Genomic DNA, 24,695 nt, shown 5'->3' with positions numbered 1-24,695 from the left:
GTCACAGTATTGCTTTGTTATTTTAAATATGTATTTGCATCAAGTATTTTAAATGTATAAGTTAACATGGCATAGTTAATATCAGGGTGTTTAGAAAGAATTTAGCTATTTTATTAGATTATTATACAACAGAATAATAAAAAAGTAGAAAGTAGAGCAAAAAGTTCACAAATCAAGTTTGATTGCATCTAGATTGCTTTTTTTATAATTGAATGGTTACCTAAAATGAGAAACTAACCCACATTTGAAAACACTTTTTTATTCATTTATTTTTGTTTAATTTTTCTTTTTGTGATTGTCTTACAATACGACTTTCGTGCATTTAAATATATGCGTTGTGTCTCTATAATTTTTTTTTCCTTAGAAAATTGCTCTTGCAATTTACATAATATGTATTGCACTTTCGATAATATTGGATACACTATGTTACAATGTTTATTTTTTTTGGTAATCTTTAATTAGTATTATAATTTGAACAGTTTCTCAAATAAAGAACAAAATGAGTGAAAAATAATTAAGCAATGATAAAAAAAAAAAAGTAAAAACGGATTTAAAGTATAAATAATGTGATTACATCAAATTTTTTATCATTATTATGTATGACATGTTTTTAAACACTGATATGTCAACGAGCGTACTTTGTATTTCTGTTGTTTTTAGGTGTCGGAAATCATTAACTATATTCTTATTATTATCTCTGCTGGATATTTTAAAAACTATCATAGCGTACTCTGGTGGTGCCATCTATTAGTGAATTAGTGAACTAAAATTATTGCATTTAATATTTGAATAAACAATCGTCATGGTAAGAACAATCGTCATGGTAACTAAGAAATCAAATCTATTACTGCATAGTTCAAATTGGTAGACAAGCTATATTTTGTATCTCTTAAACAGAATATCAATGAGTAGTAAATCATCGAACAATTTTTCGAAAAAAAATGGATTATTCAAAAGAGCGGAATTAGCGATAATTGATAAAATTATACCGAAAACTCATTGTAAGTAAATTTGTTTCTTTACACAAGCAGTTTCATTTATGAATTCTAATAAATAAAACAATGATAACATCATTAATAAACGTTGTGATGCGGATTTGCTTTTTTTTTCCAACTATTCACCACACGATTTAGTTTTGATTCGCAAATAAAATTTTAAAAATGTGGTTTAGTAAATTATTAACAGTTTTTTTAAATATAGATTTTTTTTTATTTTAGTTCATATATTTAAGAATAATCAGTATTTCTTGCATTAAATTATTTAAAATTATATCATATTTAGGTTTAGAAGGTAAAAGTACAACTCTAAGGCAATGTACAAAAATAGTTTAATGAAATAAAGTTGAGGGATTCTTATGACTCAGCCTGTTATATGAGTAAAAATGACTTAACAATTGTATTAGATACTAGATGCAACAAAAATGTATGTCTAATGGTGAACTCTCAATAATTAAATAATTTTGGGAAAAACGAAATAATTTTTACTGAAAACCAGGTAAAAATAGTGGTTTCAACTTTCGAGAGAAGGGGGAATTATGATTGAAAATTAAGAAATATTTAAGATATAATATCGTGTTTGCTTGCATTTTACTAATCATTAGCCTCTTCTAACTAAGCAGTTTTATAATATAAGTATTAGTATAACATAAGTAACATAGCATAACATAAGTACATAACTATGCTACGGTAATTAAGGAATTATACTTCATTTTAACAAACTTAATAACGGTGATATTCTTTTCCCTTTTTTTTACGAATATTGCGATTTTGCAATAATAAAACGTATTTAAAATATAACTCTCATAAATATATTAATGTATACAAGACATGAAATGCATGTAAGATATTAAAAGATTTAAGTATGACAGTTAAGAAATTCATTTGAAATATGATGTTTATAAGCACTTTTTATTTCTTTATTTATCTGGTTTTCCCTCTTAGTACTTAGTTATCTGATAACAAAATATCTATTATATGGACAATCACTAAGATCAACCATGTCATAAGTGAGATTAAAAACAATTACATTACTTAAAATGTCCTGAAAAGAAAATGTGAAACAATTTATAAATTATTTATGATTTTCTAAGATTTTAAAATTTGAATACATGAACTTTTTATGTAACATTATTTGGGTTTTTTATGTTGTTTTTACTTCATTTATACGAGGATTTCATATTAAAATCAAATTTACATAATTTATTATAACTATATGCAAATTTTAGAGATTATCATTTTTACAGCTTTGATCGAGTCTTTTAAACACGAAAGTTTAAAAAAACAAAAAAAAAAATGCCTGAAAAAATGTATAGATATTGTATAGTAATTTTAATGCACGTTCACAAAGTTTTATATAATTTACGATATTTCTTTTTTCTACAACTAAAAGGATTGTTGAATGTTAAGTGGTGGCATTTTAAAAACATTAGAATATGTTATGTTTAAGGATAACGTATTGAAATAATATGTTGCATATAGTATGTTTCATTATTTAAAAAATCACTTCATTCTGCCAGATATTTAAGTTACATGTTTCTTTTCTCCTTCTTTTTTTTTGGGGGGGGGGTAAAGATTATTTGCAAATAGCATCTTGATGTTTTGACACATTCTGAAACTTATTTTCGCAAATTCACCATAAAATTTCACACAACATGCTCTTCAATTACAATAAGCTACATTAATCACCAAATACAGCTCTATGATTTCTTTGTTTTCTTGCATATATCTGATGTGATACTGTCCTTTTAAACAGTGTTCGTAATGTCCTTAAGATACTAAAATGGTAGCACAAAAACTTAAACGATAAAATATTCAATTTCCTTAACTCAAAATATCTTGTCTCAAACTTTTAATTTTAAAGTTGAAGATAGCTTCATAGTTACAATATTGTTACAATTATATATAGTTACAATTTACAATTTTTTTTTTACTTTTTTAAAGACCACAGGAATCCAGTTAAAATATAAAAATGCATATGTTTACTTCTACAAGCATAAAATCCTTATCAAAATAATGATCAAGACCCAAATGTAAAATAGTATAACGGATGGTAAAAACTTCACTGACTTCAAAAAATATGAAGAGGGAAATAAAAGTCAACATGTATCTAACATTCAAATATAAGCGTCCATTCTAAAGACTCGCCAGGCGCTAATTTGCTTAAAATAAATTATTCAAGTTATATGATTTAATGTATTTATAGTATAATTGTAAACAAGGCTTTCACTCCTTAACCTTGATACCGCTATTACTAAATTAATGAACTGAGCTTAGGCAAATAGTAATAGTTAAAACAATTTCTCGTTTTAGCTTTAAAGGAATAATATGTTTCGTCCAAGCATATTTTAATTTTAGAAATAACGAAATTGTTGAGTAGGTTCCTTGGAGCAATATCATTCTTATCCTCTTATGACGAAATATAGGAAAAATTGGTATTCACAGTTTCTGTAAAAAGTATGTTAACCTTCCCTCTGCCTTTTTTTTTTTTTTTTTTTTTTTTTTTTTTTTTACTAAAATAGGCTTGATGATTGTGTATTTTTTTATGAAATCAGATGATGATTCTAAAAAGTTGGCACTGCTTCGGAATATTTTTACAAATTTCAATTTCTTCGTATTTGCTGTATAACAAAATAAGGCATTTTCCTAATAACAAATTATGCTATAATAATAACTCTCCACGAAGGCTCCCAATACTTAATCCAGGAGTTCCCTTGTCTTCTGAATTGAGTTCAAAATTACAAATCTGCGGAGTTGAACATTAGTAGTCGTAAACCCAAAAACTGGGTCGGCAATTCAACGGCGGTTATAAAATAAAAAATAATAATAACTTGAGAATTGCGCTTAAGTTGAAAAATAATTTTAACAAAAGTAAATTTTTTCACCATCTTTTTTTAAAAAAAAACAGCTTTCTTAAAATTAAAGGTGTAATACGTATATAAGTTTAAACGTCAAAATAAAATTGTGGTTCGAATTTGTTCATTTAAAAAACAAAGCAAACAGTTGTGACTTTTTGACTTGCACTGATATGTATTTACTTTTCACAAACCAAACAAATAAGAAACAATAAAGTACATAAATAAAAAATTTGTTTGAGATTGCAGCTACTTATTATGAAGCAGCTTATTGTGAAGGTTAAGAATCCAAATATGTAAAAAAAATAACTAAAAAAAATTATGTTTATTTAGAGAAAGTACGTTTTTGTGGTAATTGAATTAATAGTTAGCACTAAATAATTAGCATATTTAAGGTCACTCTCAGGAACCATTAAGATACTTAGTACGTGAAAATCCGATCATTAGAACGAAAGTTATTCAGGGTGATATCTTTTTTTTTTTTTTTTTTTCTTTTTTTGCTCCCGGCACAACAGAGCTTTTACTTAATAGGGAAAGCAGAAAACAGGTAGTAAACATATTTCTTTCTTATTCTTAACCTTTTTTTGGAGAAAGTAAATTATTTATGACAAAGTGATTTTTTTTTTTTTTCGATTTTAACATGTATATTATCAGCGTAATTTCTATTACATGTTATATATGTTAATGATTCGTGTCAGCAAAAAAAAATACTTTACTGGCAATCTTCTCCCTTCTCCCGGTAAATACCAGTAGAGAAGATATAAATAATTTCAATACTATTATTTAAATAAAAAAACTACAATGTGCTAAATAATCATATATATTTTAATACAAATAAATTATTTTAAACTAATATTATTCAATTAATATTATAAGAGATATATTTTTTGTAAAAATTGATTCAGTCTTTGAAATAGAATGGTAATAATTAGGTGATGAATCAAATTAATTATTACAGGATCAAAAATATTTCTTGTCGAAATGAAATTTCAAAATAAAATGAGGTTTACTTTCACACTAAACAGGCGATTAATTTATGTATATGCCATACATTTTCATTTTATTTTTATTGTTTCATATTTCTTTAAAAAAACTATAGCTTAATAATTTTTGAAAATCATTTGAGTACTTTTAAAAATTCACACTGCGTTAATTGCCATACTACAAAATGTACTTGAATTACTATGCCACAAAATATACTAGAATTACTATGCCACAAAATATACTAGAAATACGGTTTTTTTTACAAATATACTTGAAATAAAATGATGTAATTTTTATTTAAAATAATGACCTACCTGTTTATCAATATAAAATCTATATCATAATATTGATGTGTGGAACAGTCTCGAAGAGCAGATCTCTCTTTTTCCTCAGAAATAGAAAAGCAAAATGGGTTTTTTTAAAAATCGGCGTGATTGAAAAACACTACTTGTTACGCTTTTTCTCCATATATTTCCCGCTTATCTTCTTACTTTTTATTTAAGGAAGAAAAGAGAAAGAAAATCGAACTAATGCTGCTTTCACAGAGCCACAAAATCAAAGTTGAGTTATTTGTAATAGCAAAAAAATCGTTTGATATTGTAAAATTTTAGAAATATCGTTTGCAGTGCAATAAATTTGTCTATAATCTATTTCTGTGAATGAATGATTTAATAGGTATTCACGATCGCAAAGCTTGATTACGCCCTCTAACGGGTAGTACATTTTCAGGCTTTTATTTATTAAGTTCTAATTTTGTTCAGAATCATTGGAACAGTCGGACGCCATTTTTTTAGCAATAAATAAGAAGCAAAGTTTTCCTAAGGAAAAGGCAGAAGAACTTGGGAAAAAAAAACGACCCAGAACAATGGTAAATCTTGCTGAAACAGAACGCGCCCAACATTTGAAGAACAATTTCACAATAATTTTTACCTTTCTATTATCAACAACCTTGCAATCGATAGCTTCCGATTTCGTGATCGCATACTGCTACAGATTACGGTAAAATATTTTTTTTCTTCAATTAATTATAAATTAAAGTGAAGTCAACATTGCTTACTTCATTCCAATGAATAAATGCGATTTCAGAACGTGCAGAACTGTAATAGTTATAGAATATTCTTCTTCTTTATAGAATAGTAAATATTTCTGAATCTATATAATTCGGAAAACAACAATAACGAATCTTCCGCATTACTTGAAATAGTATCATTTGAGTTGATTATTAAAAAAAAATTTATCGTTTTCTTGGTAAGTATTTTTCAGTTTTGAATGATTAATTTCAACTAGAATTCAGCTATTCTGTTTTAAAGTTACATATTGAAATTCATATCGAGATCTTACAATTCTAAAATTTTGTTGTGTGGCAAGTTATCTAAAAGTAATGAAGGGATAATCTATGGATATATTATTTGAAAATAAAATTTCAAACGGAGAATATTTCATTTGGAATTCACCAGATTTATAAGTTTTATGATTTTTATAATAAAAATTTACTTGTAAATAATTTCGCTTTTCTACTTTGATGATAGTTCTCAACATGATGGTTTTTTTCGTCTGATTAAGAACTTTAAGATTAAAAAGAAAAAAAAGATCAATATGTAAGTTTATTTCAATATGAGGAATTTTTGGAATAGTTTTTTTTTTTTTATCGTAAGCCTTCTTTATTTTATGTTTTTTAGTTTATAAATAATGATATTTTATTGAAACTTTAAACTTTTTTAATGAAAATTGATGTCAAAAAACTTTTTTTGCAAAATTAAATGGCATAACATTGTGTGCTTCTGTATACTTTTTGCATAATTTCAATTTTTGACGTAATATGATACAGAAAAGTATGGAATGTAAAATTTAAATAGACTTTTCACACTAGATCATTAAATTTAGTAGAACAGCTTCTCATGCACTAGGTTTTAACTCTAATTACAAGATTTTTTTACAAATATTTTCCGTGGTGTTTTGGATGTTCCTTCTCTAAAAAAAAGATATTCCATTTTGTTTTTGCTTGCATACGAAAGGATATCATACATTTTTCTTTTTTAAATTTAATAAGCCACAATAATGAAGGAACATTACCATGTTACACTGATGAAATCTCCAGTGCAACTGATGATCCTGTTGTTCTGCTAGCAGAAATTCGTCTCAAATAAAAACGCCACCTATTGGTATGCAATATAAAATATGCAAAAAGTACACAGAGACACATAATGTTATGCCATTTCATTTTGCAAACAAAATTTTTTGTCAACAATTTTTATGAAAAAATTTAAAGTTTCAAAGAAAAATCATTATTTATAAGTTAAAAATGTAAAAAAAAAATGCTTAAGATAAAAAAAAAAAAGCGATTCTAAAAATCCCTTATATTGAGATAAAAAAAAATTCTTTTCTCTTTTTGGTGAGTTCCTAATCGTAGAAAAATCATTCAACAAGGAAAAACAAGACATTCTGTGGAAAACTAGATTAATTCAAAGAAAAAAAAATTTAAAAATTAAAAAAAAATATTTTTTACGAGTAAATTTATTGTTATAAAAATCAAAACACTTACCTGCCTTAAGAATCCAAAGAATTCCAAAATGAAATGTTCGTTAGAAAATTTTATTCTCAAATAATATATACATAGATTATCCTATCATTATTTTAAGATGACATACCACTCAATAAAATTTTATAATTGTGAGATCTCGATATGAATTTCAATTTATAACTTGTAAAATAGAATAGCTGAATTCTTGTTGAACTCAATCATTCAAAATTAAAAAATACTTACCAAAAAAAACGATAAAAATTTATTAATAATCATTAAAAATGATAAAGGACGTGGGTAAGGGAGAGTTTTAGGGGATTCAAACACCCCAATTGTAAATGACAATTTTTTATATTTTCTCAAATTGCTCATTTTCGTAAAAAAATATTTTTAAAAACAATTTCTGCTTCCCTTAAAGCTTTTATTAGTTAAAAAACACCACTTTAAATTCATTTTACCACAAGGAGACTTAAAAATTAAATATTTTTTTATGAATCGGTTTATGGGGCTCGACAAATACGTCCCTGATTGTTGGCAATGGCTGATCTGCATATTTAATTCATCCCCATGCTAAATCATTAATTCCCTCGCAAGTATGTTGTTTCAAGTCCGTTAGCTTGATCAAAAGTTATTCAAGCTGGGTTTTTTTTTCTCTTGCCATTTGTGTAAAATAAAATTTAAAAATTCATTTACTATTATTATTATTTTTAATTTGTAAATGGTGACAATTGTTTGGGTATCTCCAGTTATATGTCGAAAATTTGAAATTATGTGCTATAAAAACATTTTGAAAAACCATGCAAACCTCTTATTTATCTCGCAACCATACATTCCATTTTAAATTCTATTTTAGTATTGATTATTTTTATTTCATATATTTTTATTTTTTTATTCTCATTTAACGATGATATTTTTCCTCAAGTTTCAGAAAATGATTTTAAATACCTACTGAAAGTTTTCAGAAAATATGCCAGTCAAGGTCAATTCATCGAAAAGACTGATTTTCTAGAAATGTTGCATGAAACTTTCGGATATACTGAGCATTTTTTCATGAATCGAGGTATAGAAACTCATTTATCTCTTGATATTTTTTTATCATTGTAGCTTATTACAAATTTAATCAGAGAGTAAAAAACTTCTATAAAGTTTTGAAAAACAAATCGCAATATTCTTTCGTTTTATTTATCAACTTAATATTTTTTGGCATCAATCATTTCCAAGGTTGCTGTTATTATTATTATTACTATTATTAACATTTGGTATACCTGTAAAACATATTTTTTCTAAAAGTAATAAATTAATTGTTTGTCATTTTTTAAGTGTTCCTGATTTGTAGATGCTTCTTTTTCCCTTAAAAAATAAAATATAGTTCTAACTTATCACTGGTGTGTTATTAATCATATGCTTAAACCCAATGAGATATTTTCAATTCGTTCTCCTCCATATCTGTAGTACAAGAAGTTCCCATTGTTTATTTATTACAACCATTTTCTTTTTATTACAGGCAATTACTATTATTATATTATTATTTTTATTGCTATTATTAACATTTGGTATACCTATGAAACATATTTTTTTCCAAAAGTAATAAAATTTAATTTTTTGTCTTTTTTTAAGTGTTCTTGATTAGTAAATACTTCTTTTTTTCTTAAGAAATAAAATATAGTTTTAACTTATCACTGGTGTGTTATTAATCATATGCTTTAACCCAATGAGATATTTTCAATTCGTTATCGTCCATATCTGTAGCACAAGAAGTTCCCATTGTTTATTTATTTCAACCATTTTCTTTTTATTACAGTCTTTATACAAGCCGACACAAATAGAGATGGTCGTATTAGCTTATCGGAGTACATAAATTTGTTGTCTTTGTTATTGAAAGGAACAAAGGAAGAAAAAATAAAATGTAAGTGAATATTCTTAATGAAGAAATTTTTTCCATTCAAGACTTTATTCACACATCACAAATGATTTCTGAGACATGTTGAATATATTACTCTGGTTTCGTTAATGACGAAGAAGCGTTTCTGAAAGTTTCAAAAACGTTTCTGTTCACTCGATAAAACATAAAAATATTTTCTCTTTAATATTCACAATTAAAACACTTGATTAATGTTTTTAGAAAAAGGGCATAAACATTGCAATTTTTTTTTCAATTGCTATGGCGTGTGAACATCGTTGTGCTCTAGTATTTAAGGGCAAAAATTTGATGTAAATAAGAATATCGCCAGTGAGTGTTATAGCTCACGAATAAACGAATTCAATCTCGACTTAATCCCATGCAATTTGCACATTCTAGAATGAAGACATTCTAAAATAAATCCGTAAGAGAGCGTGTTTCTAAATGCTAAACTGTTTTGGATACATTTATTCATTATTTGGATACAAATTCAATATTCATTTTACGTTTCCGTTTTTGATTATTTTTATTTTGCTTCATTTTTCGATTATTCCATCAGTAATATTCAAAAGTATTCTTTTTGATACTATATTGAGAAAAATCTCTTGTATTAATGTAGTATTTTTTGGATAACATCACGGAATCTTTATTGAGACAATATTAAAATCATTATACATTTTCGGGACGGATCAAAATTTGTTTTAAAAAGGCAAAAATGAAGATTGGAATCACAGTAATTACAATGAATCAGTCAATTTGAAAGCTATCACATGATTTTTATATGAGAGCTTTGAAAATTAAAAAACGCATGCAATATGCATTGTTTTTAACAAAACATTTGGAATTGCCATTAAATGTCTCAGAAATGATATTTTTTTATCCAACACGTTTGTAATTTTCATCATATAACGCCCTTGTTAACAATTTATATTTATTATTACTTTTCATTGTTTCAGTCTGCTTTCAATGTTATGACTTGAATGAAACAATGCAACTCAGCCGAGATGTAATCATCACCCTCTTGAACCAGACGAGCACAGAAGTAAGTGATTTTTACATCCAGTTTTAGTGCAGCGTACATAACGCAGCGGTAAATTATAATTTGATTTTGTAACAAGCTCTCCTCTTCCCCCCCCCCCACTACAGCGCCTCTGGCGGTAAACTAAGACAGTCTGCCAGGAACCGCCGTTAAGTACGGATGTTAAATTCGAGCCCAAAACCCCCTCTTCCAAATTCTTGTATTTTTTTATCCTTGTTTTATTTTTATGTGTTTTGTCCTTTTCAATAAATATTTAGAGTTAGATAATTTTCTAGTCTTTCATTGTTTATGTGAATTGGTAAAAATACAAATAAACCAGGACTTCCCCTACAAAAATGACGCCCAACTCGTGGCCGAACTAACGGTTCCTTGCTGGCTCAAATTTTTTTCAGAAAGTTCGTGAACATCCTGTTCAACTTGTGGAATTTAATGAGGTCATCCAGCACCTCGATTTCCTGAATTTTGATTCAGTATTTCCGTTTTCCCAGCTTACCCCAGCTAGACGAGGAAAACCGGGAAAACCCTTTCCCGCTCAACATTGATAAGTACAATTTTTATAATAGTACGGTTTACTTGAGTAAAATATTAATATTTACTATCTATTGATTTGAAACTTAGTGAAAAGTTATAAAGTATTATGTTGTATAGTAATTCTGTGCGTGAAGTTTAAATATATTATAAGTAGTTTGAATCATTCATTCTAAAAATAATTTTTATAAACTAAGAATCTGGTAGATAGAGAAATATATTATGAGAGTTAGCTATCTTTTTATGTTTCAAAATGAATATATATTGTGCGAAAGTTAAACAAACTGCATTCTAAAATATTTAAGCATTGATTTTTGTTCTCATTTAAGAAGTGTGTTAAAAATCATTCATCTATTTGATTATTATGTTATGAATATCACTTTCGATTAATACTTGCGCGTCTGTGAATCAGACAAGATTCTTTCTTTATTGCTTTCTGTGGCGCCAAAACCACAGACGAATTTCTTTCATGGTAAAATGAAGGTGTTTGTAAACCGAAATTGAAACTTATGCTAATGATTATAAAGAACTTATGTCTTAGTTGTTGTTATATTGCATTTTGTTTTATTTTCATTGATCTCAATTACAGATATAAATTGAATTTAGCTAAGGTTGTAATAAAACTTGTTATTTAAAAGAAAAAATATTCAAAACTAAGAAAGAGGAAAAGAAATTTAAGAATATGTTGCTTCTTTTTAATTCATTCATGTAACTTATAGCATAGTTTTATTATTACAATTTCTATTTGTTATTACTTCATAAAAGAAGAATTTTTTCTATTGCTATGTGTTTTATATATATGTTTCTATATTGAATACACTTTAGTAACAAAGGTAGATAATTTTGATAAATGAAGAGTAGTGTATTTTGGGATGAAAAAAAAAAGTTTTATCTTGGTTTAATAGAATTTTATCCAGAAAAATTAAAGTAAAATGTCTGTATAGTGTTTATACAGTATAATGTTTATTGTTCAAAATATTGATTTATTTACAATATTGGTGTTTTATATGGGAATTTTGTTGATGTATTATAATTTACATTACCACTACTTTCTTTATAATTAATACACCGTATATTTTTATTTTCCATTGGTTGTTTGAATAGATTATATTAACTGGTTCAAATTATCTCAAGTAATATTGTGTGATAGGGCATCTATAATTAGAAACATTTTATATTAAATAATAAGTGACATTTCATTATCAGTGACATTTTAAGACTATTGGGGGTATTAAACAATATCTATTAAGTGGTGCTTTCACAATCTGCTACAATGACATTTTTAGGAAAGGGAAAAAAGGTCGATTTATGTGTATTAGCTGAAGAAATGGGTCTCAAGGTTCCCCCCGATGCTAAAGTCATTCAAATTAAGAAACTGATCACAGAAAATGAAGCATACGATGAAGAATTTTGCCTCAACGTGCTACAAAATATTATTGATGACAGAGTCGAAAGAGAAAGAAGCGAAAAATTAAATAGAGAAAAAGAAGAGGAACAAAATCGAATTTTGAAAGAAAAGGAACAAGAACAGAATTTTGAGCTAGAAAAATTACGTTTGCAAATTGAAGCCCAAAAATCCATACAACCATCATCTGGTTTAACTAGTACTTGTCCTGTCAACTTACAATTAAAGAAATTACTACCTGAATTCAATCCCAAAGAGGACGATATGGTTTTATATCTCAACTTATTTCAACGCCAATTGAAATTTTTAAAAGTAGACAAAGAGAATTGGGTAGCTTATTTACTTGGTGTCCTGCCAAACGATATTGCTCAACTCATCGCAAGAGAAGCAGAAGATAAAGCCCAAGATTTTGACTATGTCAAAGAAATGCTTCTGAAAAGATTTAAGCTAAGTGCAGAAAAGCTTCGACAGTTATATGCCACTCACAGAAAAACACCTGAGAAAACTTGGAAAGATTTTCATTTTGAACTCCAAACTTTTTTCGAAAATTGGTTAATGGAATTAGACATTAAAACTTTTGATGAATTAAAAAATTTGATGATCGTCGATCAAATGAAGAAAAGAATTCCTCCAGAAGCTAAAGAGCACTTCTTAGATGTCTGGTGTGAATGGAAAATGCCTGAAGATTTAATTGAGAAAATGGATGCATATGAAAATCTTCGTATGAACAAAAATGATTTGCAGAAAACAAATACAGAAAAGAAGCTTAATTTGAAACAAACAGAATCACGAAGACTTTATAACCAAAACAAGTATTCGCGTAGTCCCAGGGTACAATATGACCAGAAATATAACATGCATTCTTTCAGACAAGAAAATAGGCGAGATACTGGAGTTCAAAGTCATAACAAGCAGGACTTTTATAATAATGAAAGAATTCCCAGAAGAAATGATTTAATGTATGATGATCAACATCATAAAGTAAACAATGACAGATTTGAAGAGAGCAGAACTGGTAGAAGGTGCTATGGATGTGGTGAACCTGGCATTATCAAATCACGCTGTCCTAAATGCAATCCGTCTAGCACAAACTCTTCTCCCAGTGTTGGAAACGTCCTCTTCCAGTCATGTGTAGACGAATCATCACAACTAGCTATATTGAGTATAACAGTAAATGGACTCTTAGGTACTGCATGTGCTGACAGTGGAGCAAGCCATTGTATTGCTGGAGAACGGTTGTATCAAATTCTCAAACAAGAAGGTGCAGACTTTCAAGAGACCCAACTCACTATGACACTTGCTGACGGAGAAAAACGACAAGTGGAAGCCTTCACTACTTTGGTAGATATAGGACTTGAAGGAAGAGTCTTTAAAACGAACTTAATTGCATTACCCCATGCTAAAGAAAATCGTACTCTCCTTGGTACAGATTTCCTTCAAGATGCTGGTATCGTCCTTGATCTAAAAAGTCGCAGATGGTTCTTTAGTGATTTTCCCCGACGAAAATTTAATTTTGCTGAGGAAGCCAATTTGTGTGATATCAAGAATACGCTATGTGCTGAATCCAGTACTTGTCAACTGAGAGAGGAAGAAGGTCAACAACTGTCAAGTGAAGAAAAAAACAAACTCAACACCCTGTTGAAACAGTATGAAAGAATCTTCGAACCAGGGGGAGATGCTACTCCATACGCAAAACATTACATCAATACTGGTGATCATCCTCCTGTATCTGTTCCCCCGTACAGATTACCTCCTTCTAAGAAAGAAGAGTTGAAGAGACAAATCAATGATTTGCTAGAGAAAGATATAATTGAAGAGTGCGAGTCGCCTTACGCCGCACCCGTGGTTTTAGTTCCAAAACCGAACGGTTATAGACTCTGCGTGGACTATCGAAAACTAAATGAGAAAACTTTACCCGATACATATCCATTACCCAGAATGGATGATTTATGGCATGATGCAAAGACATGTAAATATATGTCAACCATTGACTTAACAGCTAGCTATCATCAGGTAGAAGTTAACCCAGCTGACAGAGATAAAACAGCATTCATCTGTTCTTATGGCACTTTCCGATTCAAAAGAATGCCTTTTGGTTTACGAAACGCTGTAGCAACGTTCCAACGCCTGATGGATCGTTTCCGCAATGGACTTCCTTCTGTAAAACTGCTGGTTTACCTAGATGATCTGTTTGTGTTGTCTCCTACCTTTGAACAACATATCCAAGATCTGAAAGATGTCTTTGACCGTCTTGACAAATTTCGACTTAGTGCAAACAGAAAGAAATGCAAATTTGCATGTTCTAAAGTAAAGTATCTTGGACTTTGGATAACATCTGAGGGAATTGAAACAGACCCAGATAAAGTAAATGCCATCACCTCCATGCCTTCTCCGAGAAACGTGAAACAAGTTCAGTCGTTTATACAAACATGTTCATGGTATCGAAAATTTATTCCTGGTTTTTCCGAAATTGCCAGACCACTTACCAATTTGACAAAGAAAAATGCCTCTTGGGAATGGGGTGTTGAACAGCAAAAAGCATTTGAAGAACTGAAACAAAGCTTGATTTCTCCTCCAATTCTAAAGCAAGCGGATGAAACTAAACCATTCCTCATACGGACAGACGCTAGTAACTACGCTTTGGGTGCTGTCCTTTTGCAAAAACACGAAACTCAAGAACATCCTGTAGAATACGCAAGCAGATTGCTGAGTTCTGCGGAACGGAATTACTCGACAACAGAACGTGAGGCCCTTGCTGTCATTTGGGCACTTCAGAAATTCCGAGGATACGTGGAAGGCACCGAAGTCATCATTTCGTCCGATCATCAACCTCTCAGATGGCTCATGAGTTTAAAATCTCCGTCTGGAAGACTGGCGAGATGGGCCCTGCAGCTGCAAGAGTTCAATCTTAAGATAGAATACCTCCCCGGGAAATCGAACTATGTGGCAGACATGCTTTCAAGACCCATATGTCAAACTGATGAAATATTTTGCGAAGCTTCCACTATTTCCGTAGACTTCCCTAAGAAAACACCTAAAGAAATAAGAGAGGAGCAAATGAAAGATGAAGAGCTTAAGAAAATAATTACATGTTTTGAAGATCCAGAAAAAGGAGTAGACTATTCCAATTGGACACAAAGAGGATATATAATGAATCAAGGCGTATTATTCCGATATTCTCCTGCTTCAGATGCTGAAGAAGCACAGTTGGTAGTACCGTTGCATGAAAGAGCTCAAATTTTAAAATTACACCATGACGCTCCAAGTGCTGGACACTACGGAGTAGAGGGAACATTAAATAGAATAAATCAACGATATTATTGGACTGGTATGAGATCCTTCATAGCTGACTATGTTAAGAGCTGTGTTGAATGCGCCAGATACAAAGCCAGTAATCAAAAACCTTGTGGACTTCTGCAGACACCAATATACAGCCAACGATTTGAAACCTTGGCAATAGATCTCTTTGGACCTTTACCCACAACTAAAGAGGGTAAATCCTGGATTTTTATAGTGGAAGATTGTTCAACTAAGTGGGTAGAATTATTTTCTCTCACTACAGCCACTGCTAAAGAATGCGCCACTGTTCTTGTGGAAGAGATCTTTCTTCGCTATGGGATTCCTCGAAGAATAATAAGTGATAACGGAACTCAGTTCGTCTCTGCTGTCATGCAGCAATTGTGTTTCCTTTTGAAAATAGATCAGAACCTCACACCAGTATATCACCCACAGGCGAATCCTGTAGAGCGCAAAAATCGCGACCTGAAGCCACGTCTTGCAATCCTTGTGGGACAAGATCACACTTCCTGGGCTGAAAAACTTCCGATGATTAGATTCGCCATGAACAGTGCAAAGTGTGAAACAACTGGCGAAACAGCATCATTTCTCATGTTTGGACGAGAAATGAGAACCATAGATGACGTTACGAGTGATTTTCGTGCCATCGTCAACAACGATAATTTCGTGCCCGAGATCACTCCCTACCTAAAAAGATTAGCCAATATCTCTAATGACATCCGAGATAGAGTTGAATCCAAACAAGATCAGAGAAAGACCTACGCAGACCAAAAGCGTCAAAAATCACCACAGTACGCACCTGGTGATAAAGTATGGGTTACTTTGCATCCTAAGAGCAATGCTGCAAAATCAAAGTCGGCCAAGTTCATGCCAAAGAGAGATGGACCGTACATCATCCTCACCCAAAGGTCCCCAACATCGTATGAAGTGGCCCACGTTGATAAGCCAAATGAACCGTTAGGACAGTATCATGTATCTGCATTGAAAAAATGTTCTAATGAAAATGTAGTGCCGGTGGCACCTTTACGTAAACGAGGCAGACCAAAAACTCTTGATCCTGACCCAAAAACCTTGATGACCCTCAGAAGAAGCCAAAAACGAAAAAGTGCTGGTCCCTCTACGAGACGTTTGATCGGAACCAGAGGGGGAGTGTAACAAGCTCTCCTCTTCCCCCCCCACTACAGCGCCTCTGGCGGTAAACTAAGACAGTCTGCCAGGAACCGCCGTTAAGTACGGATGTTAAATTCGAGCCCAAAACCCCCTCTTCCAAATTCTTGTATTTTTTTATCCTTGTTTTATTTTTATGTGTTTTGTCCTTTTCAATAAATATTTAGAGTTAGATAATTTTCTAGTCTTTCATTGTTTATGTGAATTGGTAAAAATACAAATAAACCAGGACTTCCCCTACAATTTGATATTTTTTTTTTCATTTCTAATCGACTATATTATGAAACATTTTCCCTTTCCAGTGTTCATTCTGAATTATTTTTACTTTTACATGTAGTATCTGACTCTTCTTTTCACTTAAAAATACGTATCATTTTCACCTTTACTACAGAGCCGGCAAAAAAAAATCTTGGTATTGTAAATATGTACTTTTGAAATTAGATGACCCGAGTTCGAATCTCTGTGATGGCTGGTCGATACGTATTACGCATCTAGCTAGTACCAACCACAGCGCTGACGTGAAATATCTTCAGTTGTAGATGGATCATGGGTTCGAATCCACTTGTCGTCAGGCTAACCATGGGAGTTTTTCGTTGTTTTCCTTTCCTTGTAACGCAACTTTAGGTTAGTTCCCTCAAAAAGTCTTTCAGGAAAGCAAATTCCTTCCAATACTTGATCCTGGAATTTCCTAGTCCTCTAAATTGAGTTCTAAATTACAAAGCCACGGAGTTAAACATTTGTATTCGTAAACCACAAAATTGGGTAGGCTGCTCAACGACGGTTATGAAATACGGTTGAAAGGGTGAAGATTTTTTTCCAGCAATGCACCAAGTGCACAAGATAGTTAAACAAGAATACAAGATACCTTATGCATCATTATGCCTACATGCATCATTATACATCTTATGCATGTATGATTAAAAAAAATATTCAAAAATTGAAATTTGATGGAGTTTTACTTCTTTAATTGTATGTAATTAAAAATATCTTGCACTTCACAATTAGTCAAATTTTTGTTCCCAAATTCGATTTAGAAAATTTTTTGTAGGAAATGTTTTTTTTTAAATATAAACTTCCGGAAAAAAATTTCTGGAGCGAGTTAATACAGCTGTAGAGTATTTTTTCCGCACTGTACATAACAATCCTGAACTGACTCTGTCTCAAACTCTAATCCAGAATTTGTATAATAGTTTTACATTAATCTTAATGCTAAGGTAATCAGTAAGTTCATGTTCGCGTCAATTCTTCAAATTACATAACTTAGACATTAATCAAATTAAAATTTATTTCAAATATTAAATATTGTCATGAGGTTACGCTCAAAGTCATAAAGGATAAACAGGGCCGGATTAAGAACCTCAGAGACCCTAAGCACTTACATTTTTGGGTGCTCCTTAAATGTAATTAAGAAGATCAATATAAATTTTAAAAAAAATATTTTTCTTAAATAAAACTGAAGTAAGTTTACAAAAATAAATAAATTTATCTATATTCGAATTTATATTATAATTTATATAAATTTATATTATATTCAAATTTAACCCTTTTTGCAGAGAATCTGGTGGAAATCGAAAATTTTCAATAAACTCCTTGAAAGTTTGTCAAGGCTATAATCACATGTTCTTCGATTTTAGAGCAAAATTAGAATAATTTCAACATTCTTGGTATTTAATTTTTTTAAATTTCCTGACCCACAAGCTATTTTTTTTCCTCATTTTAATTCTATAAAATAAAATCTAATTTTTTATTCAAACTTTCTGGGTTTTATGTAATATTTTCAAATATGCTTTTTAAATTTTTGCTAAAAATATTTTCACTGTGGGTGTCAAGTTAATATTTATGTAAAAAATAATTATCAAACTTAACCAATTTTTTTGGAGAATACAAAAACATACAGAAGCTTAATTTAGTATATAAATGAAATTAATAATAAATAAAAATAACTAACAACTCTTTTTTTCTATCTTTTAGAATGTTAAGAAACCTGTGACAGTTCTCCATGAATTTATAAAAGATTTCTCATTATTTAAGGCATTTATTATTATTATTAACGAAATTATTTCGCTTTTTGTGGCAAAATCGGATTATTTCCACTCCTTTGAAAAACGAAGTGTTTAAAATTTTATTTTACATTATTATTTTATTTGTAACAATCAATCAAAAATATTCTATATATTAATTATGTTTAATGTAAAACATTTTCTGAATTAATAATAAATTTAGTTTATAATTAAACCGTTATATGTTACTTCACTTTAATTTCATGTTTGTGAAAAAGTGAGTTTTGTATATAAGTGATAGTGTGATTATATTTCGCATGAGTTGCTTTCGTATTGATATGTATTGAACATGAATTTTACTGTAAATTCACAAATAGTCTAAGAAGCAGCTTAACGAGAAAAATCTATCGGTTTTATTTATTTTTATTCTCGATCTCGTCACAGTGCGGTGAAAGTTTAAACGCAAAGTTTTTAAAATGATTGTAATAAGTGACAGATCATATGGAAACGACAGGAAATTTAGTTGTTTTCAATTAGAAAAGTTGCTTTTTCGCACTCTAATAGAAGATTTTAAATCAGTAAAATTTGAAGAGCAACTGTAACCAACCAATTGCACTGATACAGATCAAATAACTTAATTGACTAATATTTTTAATAGTCTTCAATATCTTTGATATGCATAAATAATCTAATATTATTTTGAGAAGTTATATTTTTTTCAATTATGATTTTAAGGAAGATTAGAAATGTTTTAATACATAAGCTAATGCACTAATATAATGTGGTTGTTTTATATTTTTAACTAAAACTGGTTATTAATTTTAATTTAACAGTGAACTCCACTATTCAGTATTATATTTTTTAATCTGCTTCCTGTGCTTTTTATTTAAACGAAGTATAGGACTTCAGAAAGTATTAATATTAAAGTAATTTAAAAAGTTATTAACATATAAAGTTCTTAAAATATGGACAAATTATCAGCTTGTTAAAATAGCTAACTTTTACCAACCTTTTTTCAGTTTATATTAACTGATTTTAATTATACTCAAAATATTGTTTTGATGCATATTTTAAATTTGAAAATAATGTAGAATTTGAACTCTTTTTTTTTAAAGGAATTTTAATTAAAAGCTTAGTCATGAAAATAAAGAAGAAATACCATAACTAAATTCAATCTTTTTTTTAATTTTAAAAATCATGTAGAATTGTAAATCATGCCCTATTACATGAAGAAAAGAAGAAAAAAAAGATTTTTTAAATTTATACAATATTTTTTGAAAAAAGGTGTGCCTAAAATAAAAAAGTGAACATCCCCCCCCCCCCGAGCAAATTTTCATTAAATAATCGGATTTTCACACACTAGTGCTCAATCTTCATGGGTTCAAAAGTCAAATCTTAAATGGGCCAATTAATTAATGCAGGCGATGTTTTCATGATGTAATAAATTACAAAATCCAATACAAAAACGTACTTTCTTTGAAAAAATATATCTTATTTCCACAGACTTGGAATTCTGATACTCAAAATATGGATGTCAGTTAGCCATAATCTGGAAAATATGGTCGGAATAGTTTATGCAGGAGGCAGTCGAAAGTTCGGAACTTTTAAAGTTAAGTTCACTTTTTGCGCAGATCGACTAGTTTCTGAGTTAGCAAATTTCAAAACGCCGTTCATTTGAATTTTGATTTCTCTAGATTTATTCCACCAATTTAATTTAAATTTTTGTATTTTGTTGTTTCAAATTACTACTTAACAATATGATACCTTACAATCCAATTTCCCTTCAGTAGATAAAATATAATAATTATTATTTTACATAAAATTATATTAGGATAAAGGAATTTTAAAATTGTGTGCAAAAACTTTTTGATTTGCTGGGCGATTTCCAGAGATATGGCGAAATACGAAAAAAGTAAAATTAACATGGATAGGTCCAAATTTTTAATCGGTCTCCTGCATAAATTATTGTGACCATATTTTCCAGATGTCGGCCACCTCCCCCTTTATTCAAGGGTGAGAGTACAAAACTGTCGAAAAATTTTTTAAAAAATATATGTTTTTCTGAGAAAGTACTTTTTTGAGTGTGATATCATAACTTAAAACATCATCAGTATTAATTTGAAAAATTTATATTTAAGGTTAAGTCTTTGAACTACAAAAGGTTGAGTATACGAAAATCCGATCACTACATTAGATTAAAAGTTGTTCTGAACTTTCACTTTTCATTTTGCGCACAGCATATTGAATTTGAACGTGAACTGGATTAGAACACCTGACTCCCCTTATAAACAAATTATTCATTTGGTCTAAAATAAATTAAACTCATTTTACATTATAAAATATGCCTACTTTTTCCACATTAATTTTGAATTTAATAAAATTTTTCCATTGATTAATATTTGTAATTTTAATTTGAAATATTCCATTTAAAATCAGTTAAAGCGATTTATAAAAATCCAATTACGTTGTTACAACGTTTTCAATAATCTGTAAATGAAAAGGGGAAACACAAGTTGAAACTAAATTAGTAAAAATAAATCTTAATTTTTACGTCAGTCGTGAAGTTTTCAAAGAATCTCTGGGGGATCTTTGTTTCTTTTTATAACCTCGTTGAATTATTAAATCTTAAAGACTTATACTTTTAAAATCAAGCAAAGTCTCCTCGAACATGAAATAAAACAAAGCACATACTTAGTCAAGATCGAGTCACACTCTAAAATCTGTTTAAATTTTAACTGCTCAGCAAGTGTACGCTGAAAATGAGAAAATTGATGTAGCTCCTAATCACGTAATTGGTTTTAAAAAATATGCCAGTCAGCAAGGAACCTCTCTTTTACTCGCCCTCCTACTTTTCTGTAACAGAAGTTACCACAAAGAAGGACAATTTAAAGGTTTCAATCTTATCTTTCGTATATAGAGAAGTAGTATTTTTAACTGAAAAAAAAGCAAAAGTTTAGGGGGATTTAGTGGTCCCCAAGATGTTTCAGAGATAAAAAGGATGCTTTGACATGTGAGTGTAGGAAATCAATTTGTTACGCTTGTATACACAAAGCTTCTTCCCATCTCTAGTTTTGTATTTCAGGTCTTAGCTATTCACCGACTATATAGGTGGTCTGTTAGGAAAAAGCATTGATCACTTTGTGAATACACAACTTTCTTTTTCGTGTCGGCGTGATTGAAATAATTATAACACACTATCAATTTAGTAAAATTAAATTAGTTAAAATCATGTAATAAAAATGGAGTTAAGATGCGTAATAAATTATGCAGAAAATTTTCTACATAATTTATTCGTGGTGCCCCCCTTACCTCTGGTGCCCTAAGCACGTGCTTAGTGTGCTTAATGGTTAATCCGGCCTTGAGGATAAAATAACTAAATTGCTTTACATGATAAGGAATTTTTGAAAAAAGTTTTTTTTTTGTTAAGCAGCAGAAACTGTTAAAGACACAATTTAAATAGCAGTCTAATGTTTTCTTTGATGCAATACCGCTTAATATGTACACGTTATACAGCATTTTTTATACGTATTAATCCACTTAAAACCAATTCCAAAATTTTAATATTGTCATGAGATAACTCTCAAAGTTAAGTTTCATAAAATCACTAAATGTTTAGCATAATAAGAAATTTCACTAAAAGTTTATTTCGTTTATTATACGCAACAGAAACTAATTTAAACAAAATTTAAATTAATAACTTAATATTTTCCTTAAAACAAAGCTATTCATTATGTTCAAGTCAAATACTTGTTTTTTTTAAAAATCAATTCCTAAAATTAAATACTATCATGAGTTCTTAAAGTTAGATATGATAAAATTGCAAAATCGTTTCACATAATAAGATATTTTAGTAAAATTTTCTTTGCTTTTACACGAAATAGAAGCTAATCCAGACACAATTTAAATAATAACATGAGATACAATTTAAATAATAGCATGAGAAACAATTTAAATAATATCATAACTGATATTTTCTAATACAAAGCTATTCAGAATAATAATATAATAACAACAATATTATTTATATATTAATCTTCACAAACTCAATTTCAAAAGTTAAATAAAGTCTTGAAGTAACTCTAAAAATTAAATGCAACCTGCTGTGACCCAAACTTTAAATAATGACTGAAAATACAATTTTTAATTAGAAATATATATAAATTCGAAGAAAATAAGCTCATAAATGTGATAAAAAATTTATACCCAATTAATTACATTTAACTAAAGTGTTTTCATTAGTTTCAGTTGTTACATAAATGATAAATTTTAATTTAAGGCATATTTTACAGTGTGTAGGATACTTTTATAATGTATTATTTCACACTTCGGTCATGAAAAAAAAAAAAACATCTGACTCTAATAGGATATTTATGTGCTATAAAACTACTTGAATCAAATTTATTACTTTTTTCTTATAATTTTTAGTTGTAACTAAAAATTTCCTAACAAAGGTAAAACAAATTATATTTTACATAAAAATTGTCTTAAGAGGATCTACAAACAAGAGAAAAACATAATTTTTCAACTAACAATATTGTAACAAAAGTCAACCAATATATTGGACGCTAGATCTTCGGAGAATATATGTATAGCAAAATTTTCTTTCTCTTTTAGGCAACAGAAACTAACCCGGACATGGTGCTGCATTTATTAGAAATGATTTTGAAGCAAATGGTATAAATTATTTTCTTGCAATTATATATAAGAAGTTAGATTGTTCTATTTCTGTTCAAGAAAACGTCTAAGCTTAAAATTTCGTCTAAAAATTCGTATAATTACATTTGTTATTTTAGTTTAAATGAAACTTTAACACTCTTTGGTTGGTACAATAGAAAAAATAAATTAAAGTCCACTTTTTCCAATAATTTTTCAAACAAATTTTTCTAACAGTTTCGTAAATTCAGTTCTAGTAATAATATTGATAGTGTGACAACTGGGTACTTTTAAGGAAGAGTTCTTGGAATTTTAAAACAATTGTTATATTATTATTATTACATATTATTATTATATTATTATTATTATATTATTATTATTACATATTATTATTATATTATTATTATTACATATTATTATTATATTATTATTTTTACATATTATTATTATATTATTATTATTACATATTATTATTATATTATTATTATTATAACAATTATTCTATATTATTATTTTATTAATCAGATTGGATGAAGTGCAATATATAGTCATCTGTATTTTTATTTGCTATGTTTCTTAATAGAAGCAGGTTAGTCTTTAAAAATTATTAAATACATTAAAATGCTGTGTTCAACAAACATTTTATTTAGTTCACTTTTATTCTGAATTTCAGACAAGGCCGGATTAACCATTAAGCACACTAAGCACGTGCTTAGGGCACCAGAGGTAAGGGGGGCACCACGAATAAATTATGTAGAAAATTTTCTGCATAATTTATTACGCATCTTAACTCCATTTTTATTACATGATTTTAACTAATTTAATTTTACTAAATTGATAGTGTGTTATAATTATTTCAATCACGCCGACACGAAAAAGAAAGTTGTGTATTCACAAAGTGATCAATGCTTTTTCCTAACAGACCACCTATATAGTCGGTGAATAGCTAAGACCTGAAATACAAAACTAGAGATGGGAAGAAGCTTTGTGTATACAAGCGTAACAAATTGATTTCCTACACTCACATGTCAAAGCATCCTTTTTATCTCTGAAACATCTTGGGGACCACTAAATCCCCCTAAACTTTTGCTTTTTTTTCAGTTAAAAATACTACTTCTCTATATACGAAAGATAAGATTGAAACCTTTAAATTGTCCTTCTTTGTGGTAACTTCTGTTACAGAAAAGTAGGAGGGCGAGTAAAAGAGAGGTTCCTTGCTGACTGGCATATTTTTTAAAACCAATTACGTGATTAGGAGCTACATCAATTTTCTCATTTTCAGCGTACACTTGCTGAGCAGTTAAAATTTAAACAGATTTTAGAGTGTGACTCGATCTTGACTAAGTATGTG

At 29.1% G+C, this 24,695-nt stretch overlaps 1 protein-coding gene across 1 annotated transcript in view; it reads left to right on the top strand.

The window, feature by feature from the left end:
• Positions 1 to 835: 835 nt before the first annotated feature.
• The window catches only part of LOC107441378 (calaxin-like), a 28,138-nt gene continuing 4,278 nt past the window's right edge, over positions 836 to 24,695 (top strand). Inside the window, exons 1-5 of the mRNA XM_087157422.1 lie at positions 836 to 1,001; positions 8,278 to 8,415; positions 9,157 to 9,261; positions 10,212 to 10,297; positions 23,306 to 23,365. Coding sequence (XP_087013548.1) covers positions 905 to 1,001; positions 8,278 to 8,415; positions 9,157 to 9,261; positions 10,212 to 10,297; positions 23,306 to 23,365 — 486 coding nt within the window. The 5' untranslated portion in view covers positions 836 to 904. The remainder of the gene's footprint in view (positions 1,002 to 8,277; positions 8,416 to 9,156; positions 9,262 to 10,211; positions 10,298 to 23,305; positions 23,366 to 24,695) is intronic.

This window comes from Parasteatoda tepidariorum, chromosome 2, assembly GCF_982258835.1.
Source record: "Parasteatoda tepidariorum strain Cologne lab strain chromosome 2, Ptep-v5.0, whole genome shotgun sequence".
Lineage (NCBI taxonomy): Eukaryota > Metazoa > Arthropoda > Arachnida > Araneae > Theridiidae > Parasteatoda > Parasteatoda tepidariorum.
This window is presented reverse-complemented; position numbering and strand designations above follow the sequence as displayed.